We start from the raw sequence: 19,656 nt of genomic DNA on the forward strand, positions 1-19,656 counted from the left end.
TTGCGAACAAGGAAAACATTTAATTTTATATTTTTTTCCCTCTAAAAATAGTTTGAGTTGTTTGTGTTGGCATAAAATACATCCAAGCCTTTCGACAGCATTTGATCAGCTCTTGTCTGGACAAAAAACAAGTCTTTGTCTTTGAGGAGTGGTGTTAGGAAGCAGGCGAGCGCTAGCATTGATAAAACTGTCAGATTTAATTGATTGTGTCACATGTGGCACTGTGGTCACTCCCAGCTTGTCACGGTCCTGGGTCTCCTGACCCAGCGTTTTTAGTTCTTTGTGATTTTTGTATTATTGTACTTGTGTGTGATTTATTCTATGGCTTCTAGTTTTGATCCCTTGCCCTTCATGTCTCTCTGTGTCCCCTCTGTTCTGTGTAATTGTGTGTCTTTGCATGTTTGAGTTTCTTGTTTTCTGTCACTCTGCATTGTGCATTATGTTCTCATGGTTGGTTTTTTGTTACTCTCTCTAGTCTAGTCTCTTGTGTTCCCAGCTGAGTATTTCCCTGTGTATTTTGGTTCTTAGACCTCTGCCTTATGGTTTATGTCTCTGTATTTCTTAGTTGCTGTCTCCACTGTGTCAAGTTCGCGTCTCTGTGTGATACTTCCTGTTTTACTTTGATGGTCCGTGTCTCATGTGAATGCGTCCTGCTTTGCTTGTCTCGTCAGTCCTGATTTCTCCCAGCTGTGCCCTCCTTCTGTGTCTCATTCCCCTCGTTACTTCCCAGTGTATTTAAACCCTGTGTTTCTCTGAGTCAGTGTCGCGTCGTCCCTCATGCTGTGTGTGGATCTCCCTGTGTCTCCCTGTGAGTTCTTAGTTTATGGTTTCCCAGTTTAGTCTAGTTTTGTATGTTTGTTCTACCAGCAAATAAAGCTGTGTTTTGAGTTCACCTCCCCGAGTCTGTGTCCTGCATTTTGGGTCCAACTCCTGCCTGCCGCACAGCGATTCATGACACAGCTAAAAGGTGGCCTCAGTGTCATAACTAGAGACATCCTCACAGCTTTAATTCATCTTGAAAGCTTAGCCACAGCTTCCATAACATGACGGTTGCTTAAATATCAAAACATTTTTGCCTCAGCACAGCTGGGCAGCACTTAGCTGCTTCTGTGACAACTTATCCAGTCTCTCTGAATACTACATGGGGTCATTCTGACCTTCTATCTCACTCCCAGACAACAATGAACACTCTGCTAATGAAGACGTAGGAAGGCACATAGAGAAATTAATTCCTTTTAAAGAGGTTGTTATCAGCTTTCCTTTTGGCATATCCCCCCATCGCTATGATTGGGGAAAAAAGGCTTTGTTAAGTTTTGAAACAAAGTTCCTAGAAAGTCAAAGATGCCTGTGTCTCAGAAGCACAGTAAAACTCTTTTCTGCAGAACTCTGCTGGCTCTCTGGAAATGTGGAAAAAAGACATGCACACAGAGAGGCAGGTAATCATAAAGGTTGGAAGAGTTTGCCTGTGCTGTATGTACAACCCAGTGAAGTGTGTCCTAAGATATGCACAGGTTCCATATAAATTGGACAAGTGCAGCTTGTGGAGCAATGAACAGCTGTGTGGAGAGATTAAAAGCAAGTAACAAAAGTTGCATTGTTTGTTATCATCTTAGTCTAATGCAGACCTTCCCAAAGTGTGGGGCCCGCCCCCCGGGGGGGGGGAAGAAAAAACAAAACGCTTGGACACTGCTAGCACGGGGCGCCCACAGAAATGCAAAGCAGGAGATGAAGCATCGCTGAATATGTTTCCAAACCAACTTCATTCTAAGCCAAAGACTAGAAAATATTGTGAAGCATATCTGCCCTTTGGTTTCACCTGTATTTTTTGAAAAATGCATTGATAGTAATGTTGAATATTATTACACATACAGTAAAATAATCACACCGTGACGCCTCAGCCTTTCTAAATAGAGGGACAGTAACTGCGTTTGTATATGTTAGCGTGTAAAACCTGAAGATAGTCAGATTAACAGTATTTTGTCTCTATCTGCCATTCTGCAATTCATCTCATGTAAACAATAACGTGGCGCACAGCGTGACGTGAAAAAAGGCACATACCTTTGACGTTGCGGGACGAACTCTGTATTCCTCGTCCACACGTAAACGGAAAAAAGGAGTTTTAAAAAATCTCAGTTTTCAGTGATTCGAAACGACGTTTACGTGTGGACGAAACAGCCGCATTTTCAAAAATACCCGTGTAGGTGTGGACGTAGCGTAAAAGAGTTAGTAGTTTACTTTCTTACTACCTGTAATTTATTGCAGGTTACTTGTATTTGCTTAATTGTTTACTAAATGTTTGAGGTGTGAAAGAAACCGCACATTTTTCTTGTAAAACAAAGGGGGGCCTAGCAAAAAAAGTTTGAGAACCACTGGTCTAATGATTGTAGCATATACTCAAACTCCTCATGAACATGTTAATCAATCTGGGTGAAATTTGCTATGTAAACTGCTCAGGGTACCCGGATTAATGGCATTCTTCAATCCTTACAGATTACATGCATTATGTGTAGTAGCTGATCTCAAAACAAACAGCGACATTACATGTAGATTGTTCTTTGTAAATACATTTGGTAAACAATTTTTAGAGTAGAAAAGAATAAATGTTTTGCACACTACAGAACTCCAATTTCATTATTTATTGCATGTAGTATTATATGTTTCGAGTACGCCTACTATTTATCAGACATAGAAACAACTTTTAGTTCAGCGTGACTGGAATGTGTTGTCAGGCATATCTGTTAATAAGTGTTCATCAAACCGAGACCCTATTAGTCCCTTTAAATAGTTGCTTTGTCTTATTCAATGACTATGTAGCTTGCAAATAAGATAAAGAAAAATATCTATTTAATCATATTAGGAACAGCCATTTTGCCTTCTGACTGTACACAGAGATATAATGAAGATAAAAAGAATAACAGGATAAATTAATTTACATATCTGTGTTTTAATATGTGAGTGAGTTGAACAAGCTCCATAGGCCTGACAGTGAATTTATAATTAATTCTGTGCCTTAACGCCTCACTTCACTTGCAAGTCCATCAGATTTCTATGTCCGTCTGTCTGTGTCGCTGTCTCTATCTGTATGTTACCACAAACAGTCCCATACATTAAAAAGAGAAGACCCTGGGTGAAACAAGGGGTAATGTACACTTAGAAAGACACAGAGAGGGTCAATAGGATTAGCATTGTAGCTCTGACCAAAGATTCAATACCAAGTCTCTTACCCACACGTGATTTATTGTCTACAGCTCCCATACAGAAAACCTTTTCATTTTTCAGTTTTATGGCCTGTCAATCCTTAAAACAACATGTATTACTGAAAGTATAATGCATCTAAAAAGGAACAGGAGGTCTATAAGTCATGTGTGAACTACATCTTCATTCAGTTCACCTGGATTTTCGTTTTTTGTATGTGCGCGTCTGTGTGTGTTTTTTTCGCTCTTTAGTACATTCGCAAAAAATAATAAAATCCACCGTCGATTGTTAAACACATTTGCATTTATTTTGTTTCGACAAAGCTGATGTGTGACAGGCTGTTCACCAAACACTGATAGAGCCGTGTGCACCCAGATCTGTCAGCACCATTACTCGTCTGACAGCTAATCCCCAGGCTGATAACATAGTATGCGCCTTCCATGGAAAAGAGCATGTCACAGAAATGTCAACATGGAATAATTTGTTAAACTTTGAAGCTTATGTAATGGTAATACTCAACTTAGGGCCTGGGAGCCGCCGGCCAGTGTCAAATTTACTAAATAAAATTGTCTGAGGAAGTACCAGTTATGCTTAATGTCGTATAAAAATTTTAATATGTAAGCAAAGACTATGCAACTGAGATGCAGTTGCATCTGTGGTGAATCCAGTATATCAGTTAATACTGATAAAAGAGCTCGCTACGACTTTTTTTGTTGTTTCGGATGTTAAGTATTATTGTTTCTCTATTAACTGTCCATCTTCCTCTTGTCATTTTCCAAAAGTATCCCTTGGGCAAAAGAGGTAAGCACAAAACAAGTTATCCCTGAAATATCAGCTTCCTCTGTAATTACAAAAAATTGCATAACACAAAAAAGTTTTTAGTGTGACAGTGAAGCAACAATGAGATAATAAGAAGCCCGCAGGATTTTTATTTATGATTTTTCTTCAGTTTTGTGCACAAATGTCTTACCAACTGATCTGGTGTCAGTGATTTAGTTTAGAAACAAAGAAAAATTAATGAAAGCACAAAAAAGTTCCAACCTTTCTTTTAAAGCTTTTACTCTTTTCTTTTCCAAAAATGTTATCACATTTTAATTCCAGTTCTTTGGTCACAGTCTGTGTTGTTTTAATAGATTACGGGGCCATTTATGATGGGAAGGTCTATCAGATACCACCGGGCATATAGAATCACAGTGGATAAATGAGCCGCTGGTCTCTTCATTTGCTTTTTATCAGTATTAAAGTTCCTTCTTTTTATAAGTCATTTCCGTTTGCCTGTCAGAAAGAAAACAAAAATGTTTGTTGGCAAATGTGTAAATATCCTTTGGTACCTTTTTCTCTGTATGCGTGTGCTGCTGTATCCAGAGATCACCACTCCGGTTCCTAAGCTATGCCTGAGGGGGCTATGGGAGGGGGGGAGCACAGGAAGCATGACGGGGATCTTCCTAGTTTTCAGTAACCATGGTAACAACATCCTGCCCTGCCAGGATCTATGTCAGTGGCGCTGAGATGGGCTACAGAGACATGGAAGAACTGGAAGATGGAGGGAATAAGAAGGACCAAAAGAATCAACAGAAATTGTTTGGTTTACCTCTTTGAGCCTGACTTTACTGTACAACGTATTGTGCTTTGATGTAACTGTTGTTTAGACTTATTTAGAGCTTTATTAATAATTAAACAGAATTTCAACATGAATTTCATGGAGATGAAATTGTGACTTCCTTCCTCTCTTCATGTGTAAGTTGACTCCGTTTCATTTATGGGAGTCTGATCAAGTTTACCAAACAGCTTATCGATCCAAAGTACTGATGGAAGCTGTCAATCTATGATTCAGAGTGGGTGCAGGGATTCAAATCTTATGCAGGACACTGTTTTTATGGGGTAGTGGCAAGGTCTGGCTATAGTTTTACTAGTTTTGGTAGAGGCACTGTGTGTTATTTCCTAGTGTCTACGTGTGTGTGTTTGTGTGTTGTGAAATAATGCTGAAGGCACGCCAGAAGAGGAAACTTGTCAGCTGTTCCTACTGCGCTGAAAACAACGGGGAGACAGACAGATGGGGGGGGGGGGGGAAGATGGATATTGTGTGTGTTTGTATTGGTGTGTCTTAATGTTTGTGTGTGTGTGTGCGTCTTCTGTATTTGTGCGACGTTGCGAGTGTGAGAAATGGATAGAGCTTCTCAGTTCTCCATCAGCTCAGTAACCAAAAATACACGTTCGAGTGTGCTGAAAAGAATCCGTACGACGCTGCTCGTGTTTCCAACAATGAGATGTTGTGTCGAGGAAATAATTTGTCTTTTGTTCGATGCTTAGACACAGGCACGCTCTTAAAAAGAAGTCATTTCTTTTCCATTTATTCCGTAACAAAACATTTTCCTTCTCAATAGTTCCCTCGCTTATTATAGCTTCAATGTTTCATTAAACCTATTGATCACACGACGATGTCAAATTAGAGCTCAGACAGTTATGCATGATTAATGTATTTTGTAATGAATCTAGCAATTTTAGAAAAAATTATTTATTTATTAATTTGTTTCTTTTTTTAAAGCCTTTTAAAATACTTAACAATGAGATTCCCAACAAGCAGATTTTGAGTTTCAGTAGGGAAGCCGCGCCACCGTTTGATCGCTGCACTGGCTCACAGCATTAAAAATGAATCAATGGATATGTACCTCAGAAATACATGCATTATATTAGTGGGATAGTGAGAAACTGAAAGGACAATGTAAGGAGAACAGAAAGGTTCACAGGGAAATACTATGAGCCTTTATGGCATTTTCCTTTTATCTGCCACCTCTCTCTCTCTGTCTCGTGTTCCTATCCACAGACACACATATTTTAAACTCTCTGTTGGCTGGAATGTTTTGGTCACATGAGAAGCAATTTCACAGCTGATGGTCTGAACCACCTCAGCACCTGAAACTTCATTACGGCACACTGGCTGGTCTGCTGTGCGCACATAGACACACGCACATAACTTGGCATGGCGAGGCGCTGCAGCTCATGTTCTGGTCTCGAATGTGGCACTTCATAATAATGGCGGTGACATGTTGAGTGCCCAGCTCATATTGCCAGTGGTGTCGTAAACAACATATCACTTTGTGCAACAGCAAAAGCCACAAAGCAATGACGGGTACAGCATTGCTGGACAGGCGGAGATACAGATAAGATAAAGCACGTGCAGAGAAAGAGAACTAGTGTAGTCGCTGGGTGACGATATCTGATTGTCACCCACAACTCAAAATTTCTTCAGTGATTTAAAACAGGTCTTGCTCAAAGGGCCCTGGAGCAACTATTCAGAGCACCACAGTCAGATTTAAAGACAGCATATAAAAGATGGACGCACCATCTTTGCTTTCTTGGTGTTTTGGAACCAGATGTAACAAGCAAGAGGTGATGTGAAATTCGGAAACTTGAATATAATAATAAGTACCAATAAAAGAATAAAGGTGATAGAACAGAGAACATAAACAAGACAACTAAACTAAACGACATAAAAGCACTACAAAAATGTGTATACCAAAGTGATTCTGCGAACCTTTTCTTCTCAGGCAACTGATTCAAAGGGGCCTAAAGGCGTAAGCACAATCAACCTAGGACTTTAGCATAGCTAGAAAAAGCCCCACCTGAGGATCAAAAACTGATCATATCCTCATTTTTGCTATGTTGGTTGGGACCACATCTAGACATCCACTGGACTACTCTGTGAGTAGGCCACTCTCACACAATTGAAGATTATGTATCGGAATTTCAGGAGCGGGAACACGCCTCCAAACACTCTCCTTCCGGCCCTCATCTATATAGGTTCTCCCAGTTCTGCAAGCTGTCATTCACGTTTACGTGCCCCACCCTCCTTCCCCTTTTCAATTCTTTAACTTCTTCACTTCTGTTTAGTACACGGGGATCTGCCAGGCCCGGGAGCCATCGCCAGTCCCCTTCGAGGCCTTCCCCAAACCGCAGCTGAATTCATGTCTAAGCGTTCACCTTTACCTACTAAAACGTTGTCAAACGTAAAATGAGGACGTGGGCCCAGCTAGTGAATAGTAAGTTGCTAATCACAACATGGGTCTACCACAACCATACCCTACTTCATCCTCCTTTTTGACTTTAATAGAGAATATATTTTACAAAATAAATCTCTCCACGTGTCCTCACCCAGGGGGCATCCTTATCAGATAACCAAACCTCCTCAACTGGCTCCTTTCGATGTGGAGGAGCAGCGGTTCTACTCTGAGAGCCAGCCACCCTTCGGAGGAAACCCATTTCCGCCGCTTGTATCCGCAATCTTATTCTTACAGCTCCTACAGCTCATGACCATAGGTGAGGGTGGGGATGAAGATTGACCGGTAAATCGAGAGCTTTGCTTTTGCACTCAACTCTCTCTTCAACACAATGGAATCGGTGCAGCGTCCGCATCACTGCAGCCACAGCACCAATCTGTCTGTCAATCTCCGACTCCCTTCTCCCATCACTCGTGAACAAGATCCCGAGATACTTAATCTCCTGCACTTGGGGCAAGAACTCATCCAATGTTTATACAATCTGACTTATTTATGCAATCACTGCTGGCCATTAGAACGAATGTAGGTTTGCTTCACATCATGAGTAATAATACTCGTCGACCATTTAGGGTTAGAGAGAAAATTCAGATGGTTCCTGATTTTGCTCCTGGTGTTAAAGTTTTAAGACATGAACACAATGTTTCAGACCCAGAAGCTATGACTACCTTTTAGTCTTTAGTCTACTGACAGAAAGTCATGTTGACATTAACTTTCTAACCAGCTATATGTCAAAGTTCTGATAAACAGTGACTGCAAGTAAACTTGCCATAAAATTACAGATACGTTTAGATAACATTGATATTGTATGTGAATATATGCAAATATAAATTAACATTTGTTAAACATTGAAAATAATTTGCTTAACTGCTCTTAGCATCTGCTTAACATCCTCTGTGTTACCTTCAATTGATGTTGGTGGGACAAATGCATCACTCAGTAGTTGGTTAGTTGGCTTGAGAAACAAAACCGCTAAGAAATCTGAAAAATGCCAACAGAACACAGAAATTTGCGACACCCAGTGTGGTACGGTATCAGTGAAATCTAAAACTACAGATCAAACCTGAATGAAAGCCCATCTGAAAAAGTACAAACTTGGTCTTTTTCCTCTTTCCTCCTTTCATTCCTTCTATGGGCTGCCATCGTTTCCTTCAGCCTACACTCTTGACGCATGTCAGTCAGTCCCCAGTTAAATAAAATGACAAGTCATCATTAGACGGACTGCATCTAACCGGCTGCTTGCTGCGCTTGTCATTCACTCTGACTTGTTGCCTTTCACTCTCTCCCTCATCACTCTGCGTCTCTGCTGGCTTCCCGTTTCTTATTGGGTGAAGATTCTCACTTTTCTGCCCTCATCTGGACGCACATAAACCAGATGAATTCATGTTTCCTTTCATCTGTCTGTCAGTTTATTACCCCTCCCTCCACCCGCTTCTCTTTTGCTCATTTTTCACCTTCATTTTAGCAGCCATGAGGAGGCATTAGTGCACTTTTCATAAATCTAAACCTGAATTCCCCCAACCAATATCTGCAAATTAAATTAAAAAAAACAAGAAGCTACAAACATGACTAAAATCCAGCTTTTTTCATATAGTATGAACATAAATACACACAGCTGTGATAACTGTGCTCGAAATTGCTGTCTCTTGCCTGTACAATCTCTCGCCAATCTTTGGCTTTATTCACTGAGGGTCTCATGCGACATTTTGACCCTCATAACTCACACACATGCTCCCTGACACAATTCAATTTACAGCACATCCTCTCTCTCTCTCTTCTGTCTTACTGTACACCCTTTATCTTTAACCACCACTGCCTCACCCACGCTCACCCGATATCTCCCGCATCGCCTACATCTGCTTCCATCTTCCCCGCTCCCTACCTCCTCATCGACTCTGATGCTGAAATCAGCCCCCTGTCTCCTAGTCCCCCCCCCCCCTCTGTCGCAGACAGAATGACCATGCCAGTGTTGATTAGAGCCCGCATGGCCAGATGCTCAACTAGGCTTAGCACAGGCCTGTGGGAAAGAGTACTGCTTATTCTAGCCTCAGGAGATGGATTGAAAATGACGGGACCTAAAACAAGCAAGCATTGTCTTGTTACCTTCACATATTCAACACGCACAGGCACACAAGTCATTGCATGTAATATATAGCAGACAAGTTTTATTCCTATGTATTATATTCCTAACGAATGTGATAATTACTAATGTTACAGACTTATTGTTGTTTAAGTGTACAAGTACACATGTTCAGTTCGCTGTGATTAATTTAAATATCTAGTTTATCCTTTAAAAAAATTGCTTTATAACATTTATGCAGACCATAGTGAGGGATAGTTGTGACATAATGTTCTCTTTTTGTGAAAACGGCCCACTCCTTGAGTCCGATTCAGGTGATTTTTGGAGCACATATTGCTACAGCACTAAACACTGCCATCTCACCAAGACAGTAATTTATTGTAGATCAGATATGGTTGATACCACTGAGCTTATAATTACAGTATGTCTAGCTGTACCCATTTCAGTGATGTGGATATTCCCTCTTTTTAAAAATCACAACATGATTTCTTCATGTCACATGAACACGGACCACAGTGGGAATGTGCACTTAGGCCAATATCACAGAAACCCATTAGTAAATGAAATGTTGTGGAGGGTTATTTAGAATTTTTATTCAATTTTATATAAATCAGACCTGGGACAAACTTAAATAAATAAAATATGTGCTCCTGTAAGAGTTTTACTGTCTGCACTCTTGTAGGACGTCACATAGCTGCAGTAGAATCAATATATTTGATTCAGGTCATTACATAAATCGTAACCTGTCGTAAGTCTTTCATCGGGATGACAGAAATCCCATTCCAGTTCATTTCAGTGAAGGTCTCCTCAAGGCCATTGAGTTTAAAAATCAGTGACAGATGAGGCTGATCTGGTATTAGTTACCCAGAAAGATTATAGATAAACGACTTACATTATGTAAACCGACACTGGAGCTGGAAATCAGTGTATTCAGCAGTTTGCCTAATTTAAAGCGCCTTCTACTGAAGAGAGCTATTATAATTAAAAGTGCTGAAATGTGCATAAGCATTAGCGTAAGATTTTTAAGGCTTTTGAATAATTTCTTTGAAAGCAGCCAGTGTAGAGGAAAAACAAGCCAGATTTCAAAGAGTAAAGTGCTTTGTTTGCCCTTTTTTGTCAGGTGGATAATAAATACAATATGTGCAGTTAGGCAATCCAGAAAGCACTGATAGTCTTGTTATACAGTACCTCAAGTTTGGATGCATTGTGTGTAATTAAAACAATTCCCAGTGGCACCTAAGGAATTATTGGATTTAAACAAGTGTTCTGTGTTTACCTTTGGTGCTTATTAATGTTTGGAGTTTTCCTAAGATATGTTTTAAACTTGTTTCATGGTTCTAATTGGACAGCATAGGGAGCATGATGAAACTGTTGGCAATTGCCTGAAGGGGCGGATATCCTCTGTCTTGTATTCACAAGCTAATTATACTTTCCGTCAGATACTATGAGAAGTCAGAGTAGTGTCTATATTTCCCACAAAATTCCTGCATACTGGGACTATTACAGTGCACAGTGAGCAGACGGGCGACAGAGAGAGAAAGTTCGGTTTGAGCTGCTCTGAATTTGCCTGTGTGTTGTGCAATTTTCTATAATAGTGGAAGGAGAGCAGTGGAACAAATCTGGAAATGTCTTTTTGGGATTCAGGCCTTTCTGTTATAGGACACACCAGTGCAAAAAAACAAAACACTTTGGTTATCTTGTGTGTTTTACATAAGGTAGTGGAAGCGACTACGAGATGTTGATCAGAGATGTACATGTGCAGTGGTTTATTTTCTCTAACTTTAGTATAGTTAAAAGTACACATAGAGGCAGCTGATGGTAGCTGCTCATACCTGAACTAATGAATAACTAAGTCAAAATAATCACTGGGAATGCATGAATGCACAAATTATTACTGACGTTCCTGTAACTCAGCTCGGTTACTCTGTTGCCATTTTTCAGTTTTCATCTTTTGCATCTCTCTTTAGCTGGAAAATGCTGAAACACGTGGAAAACTCACTTGGTATGTAAATGTGTGGCAGACCGAAACCATGCATGCGTACATGCTACCTGCGCTCTTGGCTACTCTGATGCAGACACCGGAAGATATAACTGGTATCTGCATCAGGTTAGTGAGTGCTGCCTCACTTCACTTCCTCTCCTTGACAAGACCTGCCTTTGGAGGCACTGACCTCATCTTTATTACAAGTACAGGGAGCTGGCACTGGTTTTGGGGGGGCTGGGTTGTTGTTAAGTTACAGTCAAGTGTTGTTTACCAGTGAAATAACTCTTGATCTTACAGAGATCACTGTGCCTGTGGGATTAGTTATAGTGGTTTTCAGCTTATCCTTGTTGTATAGGTTAAAGATACCTCAGAGAGAGGCAGAGAAGTACAGATACCTGTGTTAAAAAGTACTGAAGCAACTTTTTTACTCAAGTAAAAGTGAAAATCTACTGGACAAAACTACCCAGTATATTCATGCAACATTTGAATAACCCACAGCTAGTATAGCTTAATTTGTTTTGCAGGACGTTTCACAAAATGAAAACAATGCATTTGAACGTTGATAAAGTGTTGAATTTGAAATTACCTGACTCTTTAAAAAACACTGCCTTAATTCTTTCTCCTCTTCTGTAGTGCTAGCTAGATTCTGAACTTATGGAAACCTGCACTGCTTCCGGTCCACTTTAACTCCTAAGTATAAATGCTATTAATGATGCTATTGATGTAAATGTAAGGAGTGGAAATAACAGACTTCTTTTAATGTAGGGAGTGAAAATAGAAAGGTTTCAGAAAAATTATAGATACCTGAAAATTATTGTCAAGTACAGTATTTGTAAGTATTTGTACTTCGTTACTTCCCACCTCTGGAGACCGGGATCTAACATATGCTATTAGGTGATCAGCATGATCAATCTACATTACTAGATTTTGTTTGAATTTGTTTCAACCTCAGTGATACTCTGTCAATTCAGATCTGACTGTTCTGTGTTCAGAGCATGCAAGAACTCTAGAGACTCCTTTCTCCATACTGACCCTCGAAACTGTTTGCTTTACCTTATCATCGGCGTAACCAGGCCACACTGATCACTCAGCCACATCCATAGTGCTTCACATCGATTTATCTCTGAACTAATTCAGTGCTACTATATGCTTATATCTTAATTGGCTTGTGCATCCTACACGCTTTCATTTGAATTTCATCGGTGTGTAAAAGCATCCCACTCGCACCCAGTGTGCTCAATGGATTTGAGGGGACAAGCCAAATGACCTCTGCTGCTCATTTCATTCATCAGATGGAGAATCTGAATGGAAGGTACCCGTCTAGTCCATTAGAGGCTCGTTATTTGGCAGGACCTTCAAATGTCTGTGTGAACCACTATTTACAGTCAACAAAACCAGCAGGCATCGATTTTCTGATTTCTTCACATAGAAGCATGAAATCGTACAGGAAAAAAATGGCAAATGTGATGTTATTGTCAACAAGTATCTCGTAAAGGTTTTTCACTTTGCTTTGTTAGATGTGAAAAATCCCCAGATTTATTCCAGCAGACAATATTACATATATCAAAATAGTGTTGCCTACATATAAAACAACGAAAAATCCATTTATGCACTGTGATAAGGAGACGTTTTGACACTGAAATGCAGAATAGAACTTTCAGCAGGACAGGTTTGTTTAATTGGACCCAACCTGCAATAGATGTGCTGCATCAGAATGAATTGGATTAAATGTAATTGAAATCACGCATTAGTTTTGTAAAGGAAGATCTTTTTTTTTTCAGTGTTTAATTAAATGTGCCTCTCGATATCTGGATATATAATAGCAATTAACTGAGTTGTATACTCTCATCCAAATATCAAATAGCATTAGTAACCAAAATTGCTCTATATGCAGTACAAGAAGCTCAGGTACATGGCCAGTTGTCATTGCCAGTTTGCAGGGGCAGCAGTCTAAGCAGAGATACCTGGCCACTTCCTCCAGTTTGTCTGGGGAATACCAGCCAAGAGACATAATCTCTCCAGTACATCTTGTATCTGCCCCAGGGCCTCCTCCTGCCAGGTCATGCCTGAAACATCTCATTTAGGAAGCGCCCACGAGGAAGCCCAGTCAGATGCGTGAACCATCTCAACTGGCTCCTTTCCATGTGGAGGACTCGTGGCTCTACTCTGAGTCCCTCTCAGATGACCAAGCTGCTCACCTTATTGCTAAGTGACAGCCCGGCTACCCTTCACAGGATGTTCATGTATCAGCAATCGTACTCCTTTGGTCACTACACACACACAGCTCGTGGCCATAGGTGAGTGGGGGAATGTGTGATACGTAAAAATAGATACAAAGGAAAACGACATGCAGGGATCCAGAGTAGATGTTTTAATCAGGCTGAACTTCTGAATGTTGTAAATGTTGTAAAATTGTTGGGACTACACCTCAGTGAAACTTCAGAACAGCCTTGTTTCTGATTATTTTGCTTAGATCCACATTTTGTTGTTGTCTTTAAAATAAGCAATATGAACAATTTTTTGGAAAGTACATTCTCATTCCCAACTGTGTTTTGTCCTGCTTGTGCATTGATAACTTAATTTACTTGAGATTACAGTCTTATGTGCCCAGTTTCCCCTGCCGCTCAAGGTAATTAAACCTGGTGTGTATTATCTACACTTCTCTTAATCCGCTTTATGAAAACAGGTTGGAAAATGCCCTCGCACTCCAAAAAAGCACCAGGAAAACTGCAGGTGGAAGGGAAAAACTCATGTACAACTCTGTGTGTGTCTGGGTGTTTGTCACTGAGGACAAAATAAGGATGGTGAGCAGGCCTAGACGAATGTCATATTTCTCCACCTAATAGGCTTGCCTGCCATTCAGACACTCCACTGGGTCTTGATCTCTGACAGAAATGTAGCTAAGGGACACACGCACACATACACATAAAAACCGTTTCTCCAACCTAAATTTGAAGCTTAAACAGGTGAGGTACTGAAGAGGAGTGGATGTGCTCACTGTTTCTGAGAAAGGACACAGACTTTGAATATTTGACAGAGGTCAGACACTTGTGGTATTTCTTGTAACTAGCTAGCTAGCTGGTTTCTCATATAGAATTGTTTTAAAATTATTTTATTCCAGTCCTCAGTTTGTTAACTTAGCAGAGACTGTGGATACACACTATTGCACACACTCAAGTGACTAAGCCAAAATAAAAAATATTACTAATCATACTCTTTACGATTAAAAACATGCTTAAAACACACTTACACTTTCAAATTTGATTGTCTTTGAAAGACATTTAAAAAAAAAATCCAGAGTGAAAAAGGAAAAGAAAATCATATGAATGTGAAAACAGAGCCATGTCCCCATAACACGAGTGAAATACCCGCCCACACATCCACACGCCTGCATGCAAACACACACTAACACACACGCACACACATTCCAGCAATGATATCAGTCCCTGAGTAGATCAGTTGCCCGTGGACAGAGAGGTTGCCTGATCAGGTGTGCTCTGATCAAGTTATTTTAGTTGCTTCTAGTTTTTTGGGCAGGATCATGTCTCTAACACCAACATCAACTCTGACTATGAAGGAAAGGCCACAACAGTGAAGCACATCAAACAATACAGGTGAGTTAACAAATCCAGACACATGTGCGTCACACTCTTGTTCTTAAAAACCCCTAAATAGCAGCCTGACCTTTATTTTTTTATTTTTATCATTGATGCACTTGATGTTTATTTACATCAACTTCTCTCTTTTTTAAACTCTATTTGTGGAGATTCTATTTAGATCCTATTCTGGCTGAAAAACTGAAAACGGTGCCATGTGTCAAAGATAACTGAGCACATTAAAGCTTACACAATATCCTATTTAAATCTTTGCTTTGGTATTCTCTAGTTGTCTAATTTTAAATTAAATGTGGGAACAATACGAACGAGAACTCAATTAATTATGTAATTAAGCTGTTATTTCTACCTTAAATTGTTTGGCTTTCAACTTAAGGTAGGAAGCCTTAATCTTTCGTTATAATCAAAAATGTGGCCTGATTGTAACTCATCTTGATTGCATCATATATTTGATCAGCATCTACTGGAATTTATTTTTTTTCCAAAATGCAATATCTTTTTGAGTTATGTCATTTCTGATGCGTGTAAAATCAAAGTAAACCAAAAGTAGAGATCAGCTTTTCCACTTTCTTTCTTTCATCTCTGAACTGGCAGTATAAATAAATTCATTGTGAGGCACCGAAGAGGTCCACAAAGAGTCGAAGATAAAGATTTAAAGCAGTCTAGGAAGAAAAGCAATGGCGATATATTTAATGTTAAAACATTCTCTGTATACAGTCCACTAGCTCACCTGTATGCTCAAATAAGAGCTGAGTCATTTGTGTGCGTTAAGAGGAAAAGATAAAGAAAAGGGATCGAGCGGACAGATTAGGTGGCTGATTGGATATGGTTCTCAATTCAGCTCCCTGCCAGGGCCAATAACAAAGAAGAGACACAATAGTAAGGGAGCTGGATGAGAGGACAGAGAGAAGAGGGTGGAGGTGGTGGAAGTGTAATGGAGTCAAGGACCCTTACAGACTGTCAAATGCTGCACACTTGCTGCATGTCAGGCCCAAGACACACATGCACGCATAAGAATCAGTCCAATATTTTGCTAGACATGTCTGTGTGTGCGTGTGTACAAGTGCTCCTTGGCGATAAATCTTAATTACACAATGGAGTGCAGGCCATGTGCCATCTCATCACACCATGTCAAATCTCATAAGCAACACAAAAGAATAGAAGAGGAAGAGCAAGAGCAAGAAAATCAGATGCAAGCAAATGTGTATCTGGTATGTGAAGAAAGAAGGAAATTCAGACCTGCACAGGGGGGATCCAGGGGGAAGACAATCTTTGTATTGGATCCTCTTGGGTAGACCCACTCTGGTCATTACTTCTAAAACCAGAAACTCACCAGCAGCCAATTTTGTGTTGCTGCTGGTGATTTTGCAATCAGTTCAGTCAATATTAACAATTCTAAAAACAAAACAAAACATGTAACCGATCTATTTTGTGCCAAGGGAAGCTGGCGGATGAATACACAGGTTTAGAATGTGAGAAAGAATGGGGCTGGGGGTGTTGTTGTGGCCCGCTGAGTCATCGTGGCTGGGTGATCTGTAAAAAGCAGCCCCATCAGCCCCCCAGAGTAATGGTTAATCGTGGGAAGTCTGGTGTTAGGGTAAGTGTGGCTGTGTGCAGGCCCGGCCTGATTGTGGACAGTTGCGGTGGGTTTTGCCGTACCGTGGTGTGACAGGGCCAGTCAGGCGGATGGGGCGTGTGTTGTTGTGGGGAAAGTCCTGTACAAGCAGCTCTTTGCTCTGCTGGCTGGGAGAAAAGCTGGGGCAGCTCTCCCAGAGTAGAAAAAAAAAAGCTCTGTTCTTTTGTTTTCATGGCCGTTCTGCTCCCTCTGCTCTGTGAGTTTGGGTATCTCATCTGGTTGGCTGAATGATATTCGGTCCTGTTCTGGACCTCTGGTGTCTCACAAAACTTCCCGTAGTCTCTTCCTAGAAACTTTTACTTCCAAAGTTAAAATACAATTACAATAAAAGGGAAAGCAAAGACATTGATCTCTTTTGGCGTGGCATTAAAATGTATCTAGCTTGTAACGAATCAATGAAGGGACACTTAAGCTGACATGCCGATAATCATCTTGTAGTAGCAACATGATAGAAAGCAGACACACACACACACACACACACACACACACACACACACACACACACACACACACACACACACACACACACACACACACACACACACACACACAGGAAAATACCACCAGAAAACAGCAGTGTTTTTCCCTTATAGTGCTGAGGGGGATTTTCAAAGAAAATGTCAAAAAAGATTTAGTTATTTCTCCTTGTGACATTTCACGGTACCTGTTAGCCATCTTACTTTTTATATATTGTGAAAATACAACATTATTATTTACAGGTCACTGTAACCTCTGCCAGAAATTGTTCAGTGCTATCACAACTCTGAGGTTGCTATGGGTCAGTATTTAATCATGCTTCGATGTGTGGAAATATCTACTGTATATAGATGTGTGGCAGATTAGGAGGCAGAGCGGCTCATACGCTAATCACAAGGTCAGGGATTTGATCATCAGCTCCTCCTCAATGTACATGTGGAAATGCCCTTGGACAACATGATGAACCCAAAAAACTACCTTTGATACATCCATCAATGTGTGTATGTGTTTGTGTGTATGTGATCTTAATATTTTTTTTAAAAAAGCAAGAATTATACCTTGTAGTGTAAAGTGATTTGAGTGTTCGCTAAGACCAGAAAAAGCACTTTAATAATTTCTCTTCCTGTGCTGCACATGTGGTTCCACTGTGTGTCTGTCATGTCTTTAGCGAGGTAATTAACTCCAGTCAGACACTCTGTCACTCAGACCCGGAGCACATGTGTCTCACAAAAGCCTCATTTCACAGGCTGCTTCAAATCAGACGTAGAAACATCTACCCACACTTTTTCAAACAAATGTGCTGGCTACACATATGCACGTCTAAGGACTAGACCTCTGACATAGTTTACCGCTTCAGTGCATTTATCATCCCTTTTCGACATCCAAGCTCTTCATCTCATCTGGTTTGAGATCTAGCCACTGAGTAACATAAAACATTTCTCTATCCGAGTGTCAGTGTTTGAATAATGGGTCAGGGACTACATGTGTCTTTGTGTGTGTGCTGCGTCTGCATATGTGTGTCATTCCACTGTGCTGTGATTTCCGTTCTTGAACAAGGCTGAGATGTTTTTTAAGTATTTTTAAGGCATTTGTTCCAAGGTCCTATTTTGTATGCTCTGTTTGCCATGCAACAAAGCAGGACTCTGAGCTCTTGATGGACTAATGTAAGGCTGTTTTTGCTGTGTGTCACTTCTCCATGTTCAATCCTTAGCTCCTTTATTTGACACTGACTTCTTTTGTCTTTTCTTTTGTCTTGTTTTTGTTGCAGGCACAGAAATCGTGGATAGAAAGAGCATTCAGCAAGAGAGAATGTGTTCATATCATAGTGAGCGCCAAAGACCCCCATAGGTGAGTACAGAAAAGGGATATTAGAAAGTGTTAACCAAAAATCTTTATATCTTTAATCTTTACAATCCTTTGCATCATTGTAGAGTTTGTTGTTTTGCTGTTGACCTTTTAAAACATGTAGAGTAACTCTAATGACACTGCAGGCAAGAGCTTCGCATTAATGAACCAAAACACTGACATTATGCATTTTAAAACACAAATAGGGAATTTAAAGGTACAGTTGTTTTCTGCGGATAATAATAATAGTAATGATCAGTGTTGCCAACTTAGCGAGTTTTCAGACCCCTTAGTGACTTTTTTTCTAAAAAAAGTCGCTAAAAAAAGACGTGAAAGCGCGTATCGCTTTTACTCTCAACAAGCAGCGGGTGCTGTAACGCAGTCAGTTCTTCTTTTACTCTTTTACTCTTATGCTGTTTTGTGGATCACAAGGTTTAAAACTACTTATAAACACACACACACAAAGTAACTCCACCAGAGCGCCTATTTCGGGTCACTTTTGCCGGTCCAAGCCCGGGTAAAGGAGCAGGGTTGGAATTGTGACATTAAAAAAAAACAATAATTGCTAAAAGAAATTTAATTTGTAGTTCTAAATAAACTCTAAATGCATTTAGGACGTTTTTTACTCACTTTATGTCTCTTCCACGATGTTATTTCTCTCTCCAACAACATAGGTTACAATTAGATTAGCATGACCAATTATGCAAATTAGGCGATGGCGTCATTTAGTGACTTCTAGCGACTTTTAGGACAACCAATAGCAATTTTCCTTACTGAGGAGTTGGCAACACTGGTAATGATAATCATTATTATTATTATTATAAAGAATTTTATATTTATAGTCACAGTTCTGCCTAATCTCACTTTATGTATGTGACTAGAGACTAGCCACATGTATAGTACATCAAAGAAGAAGGGAACACGCTCAGACTCCAGTTATGAAAGATCATACCTATGTTTTATCTTCTGAAAAGGAGTCCCCTTCACCAAAGAAGTGAAAAAGCAAAGGAAAGAGACAACATGACCAGCATCTCAAAAATGTCAGATTTATTGTTTCCCTGGCTTGCGGCAACAAACAGATGCTAACAGCAGCTAACAGAACAGAGGCTAACAGCAGCAAAAACATCAATGCTTACTGACAAAAAAGTTTAAAGCGTTGTTGAAATTCAACATTAGCCACAGTAGATAGACATGTTACTTAGGTAAACATCAGACTTACAGCCTACACTCACTGCAGATGAACAGCAGCCAGAGTTGTTTGTCCTGTAGTG

At 40.1% G+C, this 19,656-nt stretch overlaps 1 protein-coding gene across 2 annotated transcripts in view; it reads left to right on the forward strand.

Moving 5' to 3' along the window:
* The window catches only part of trpm3 (transient receptor potential cation channel, subfamily M, member 3), a 156,741-nt gene that overhangs the window by 67,756 nt on the left and 69,329 nt on the right, over positions 1-19,656 (forward strand). For both annotated transcript variants that reach the window (XM_080895143.1, XM_080895142.1), the window contains one exon: positions 18,309-18,388. In XM_080895143.1, coding sequence (XP_080751269.1) covers positions 18,309-18,388 — 80 coding nt within the window. The remainder of the gene's footprint in view (positions 1-18,308; positions 18,389-19,656) is intronic.

This window comes from Rhamphochromis sp. 'chilingali' (assembly GCF_963969265.1).
Source record: "Rhamphochromis sp. 'chilingali' genome assembly, chromosome: 10".
Classification (NCBI taxonomy): Eukaryota; Metazoa; Chordata; class Actinopteri; order Cichliformes; family Cichlidae; genus Rhamphochromis; species Rhamphochromis sp. 'chilingali'.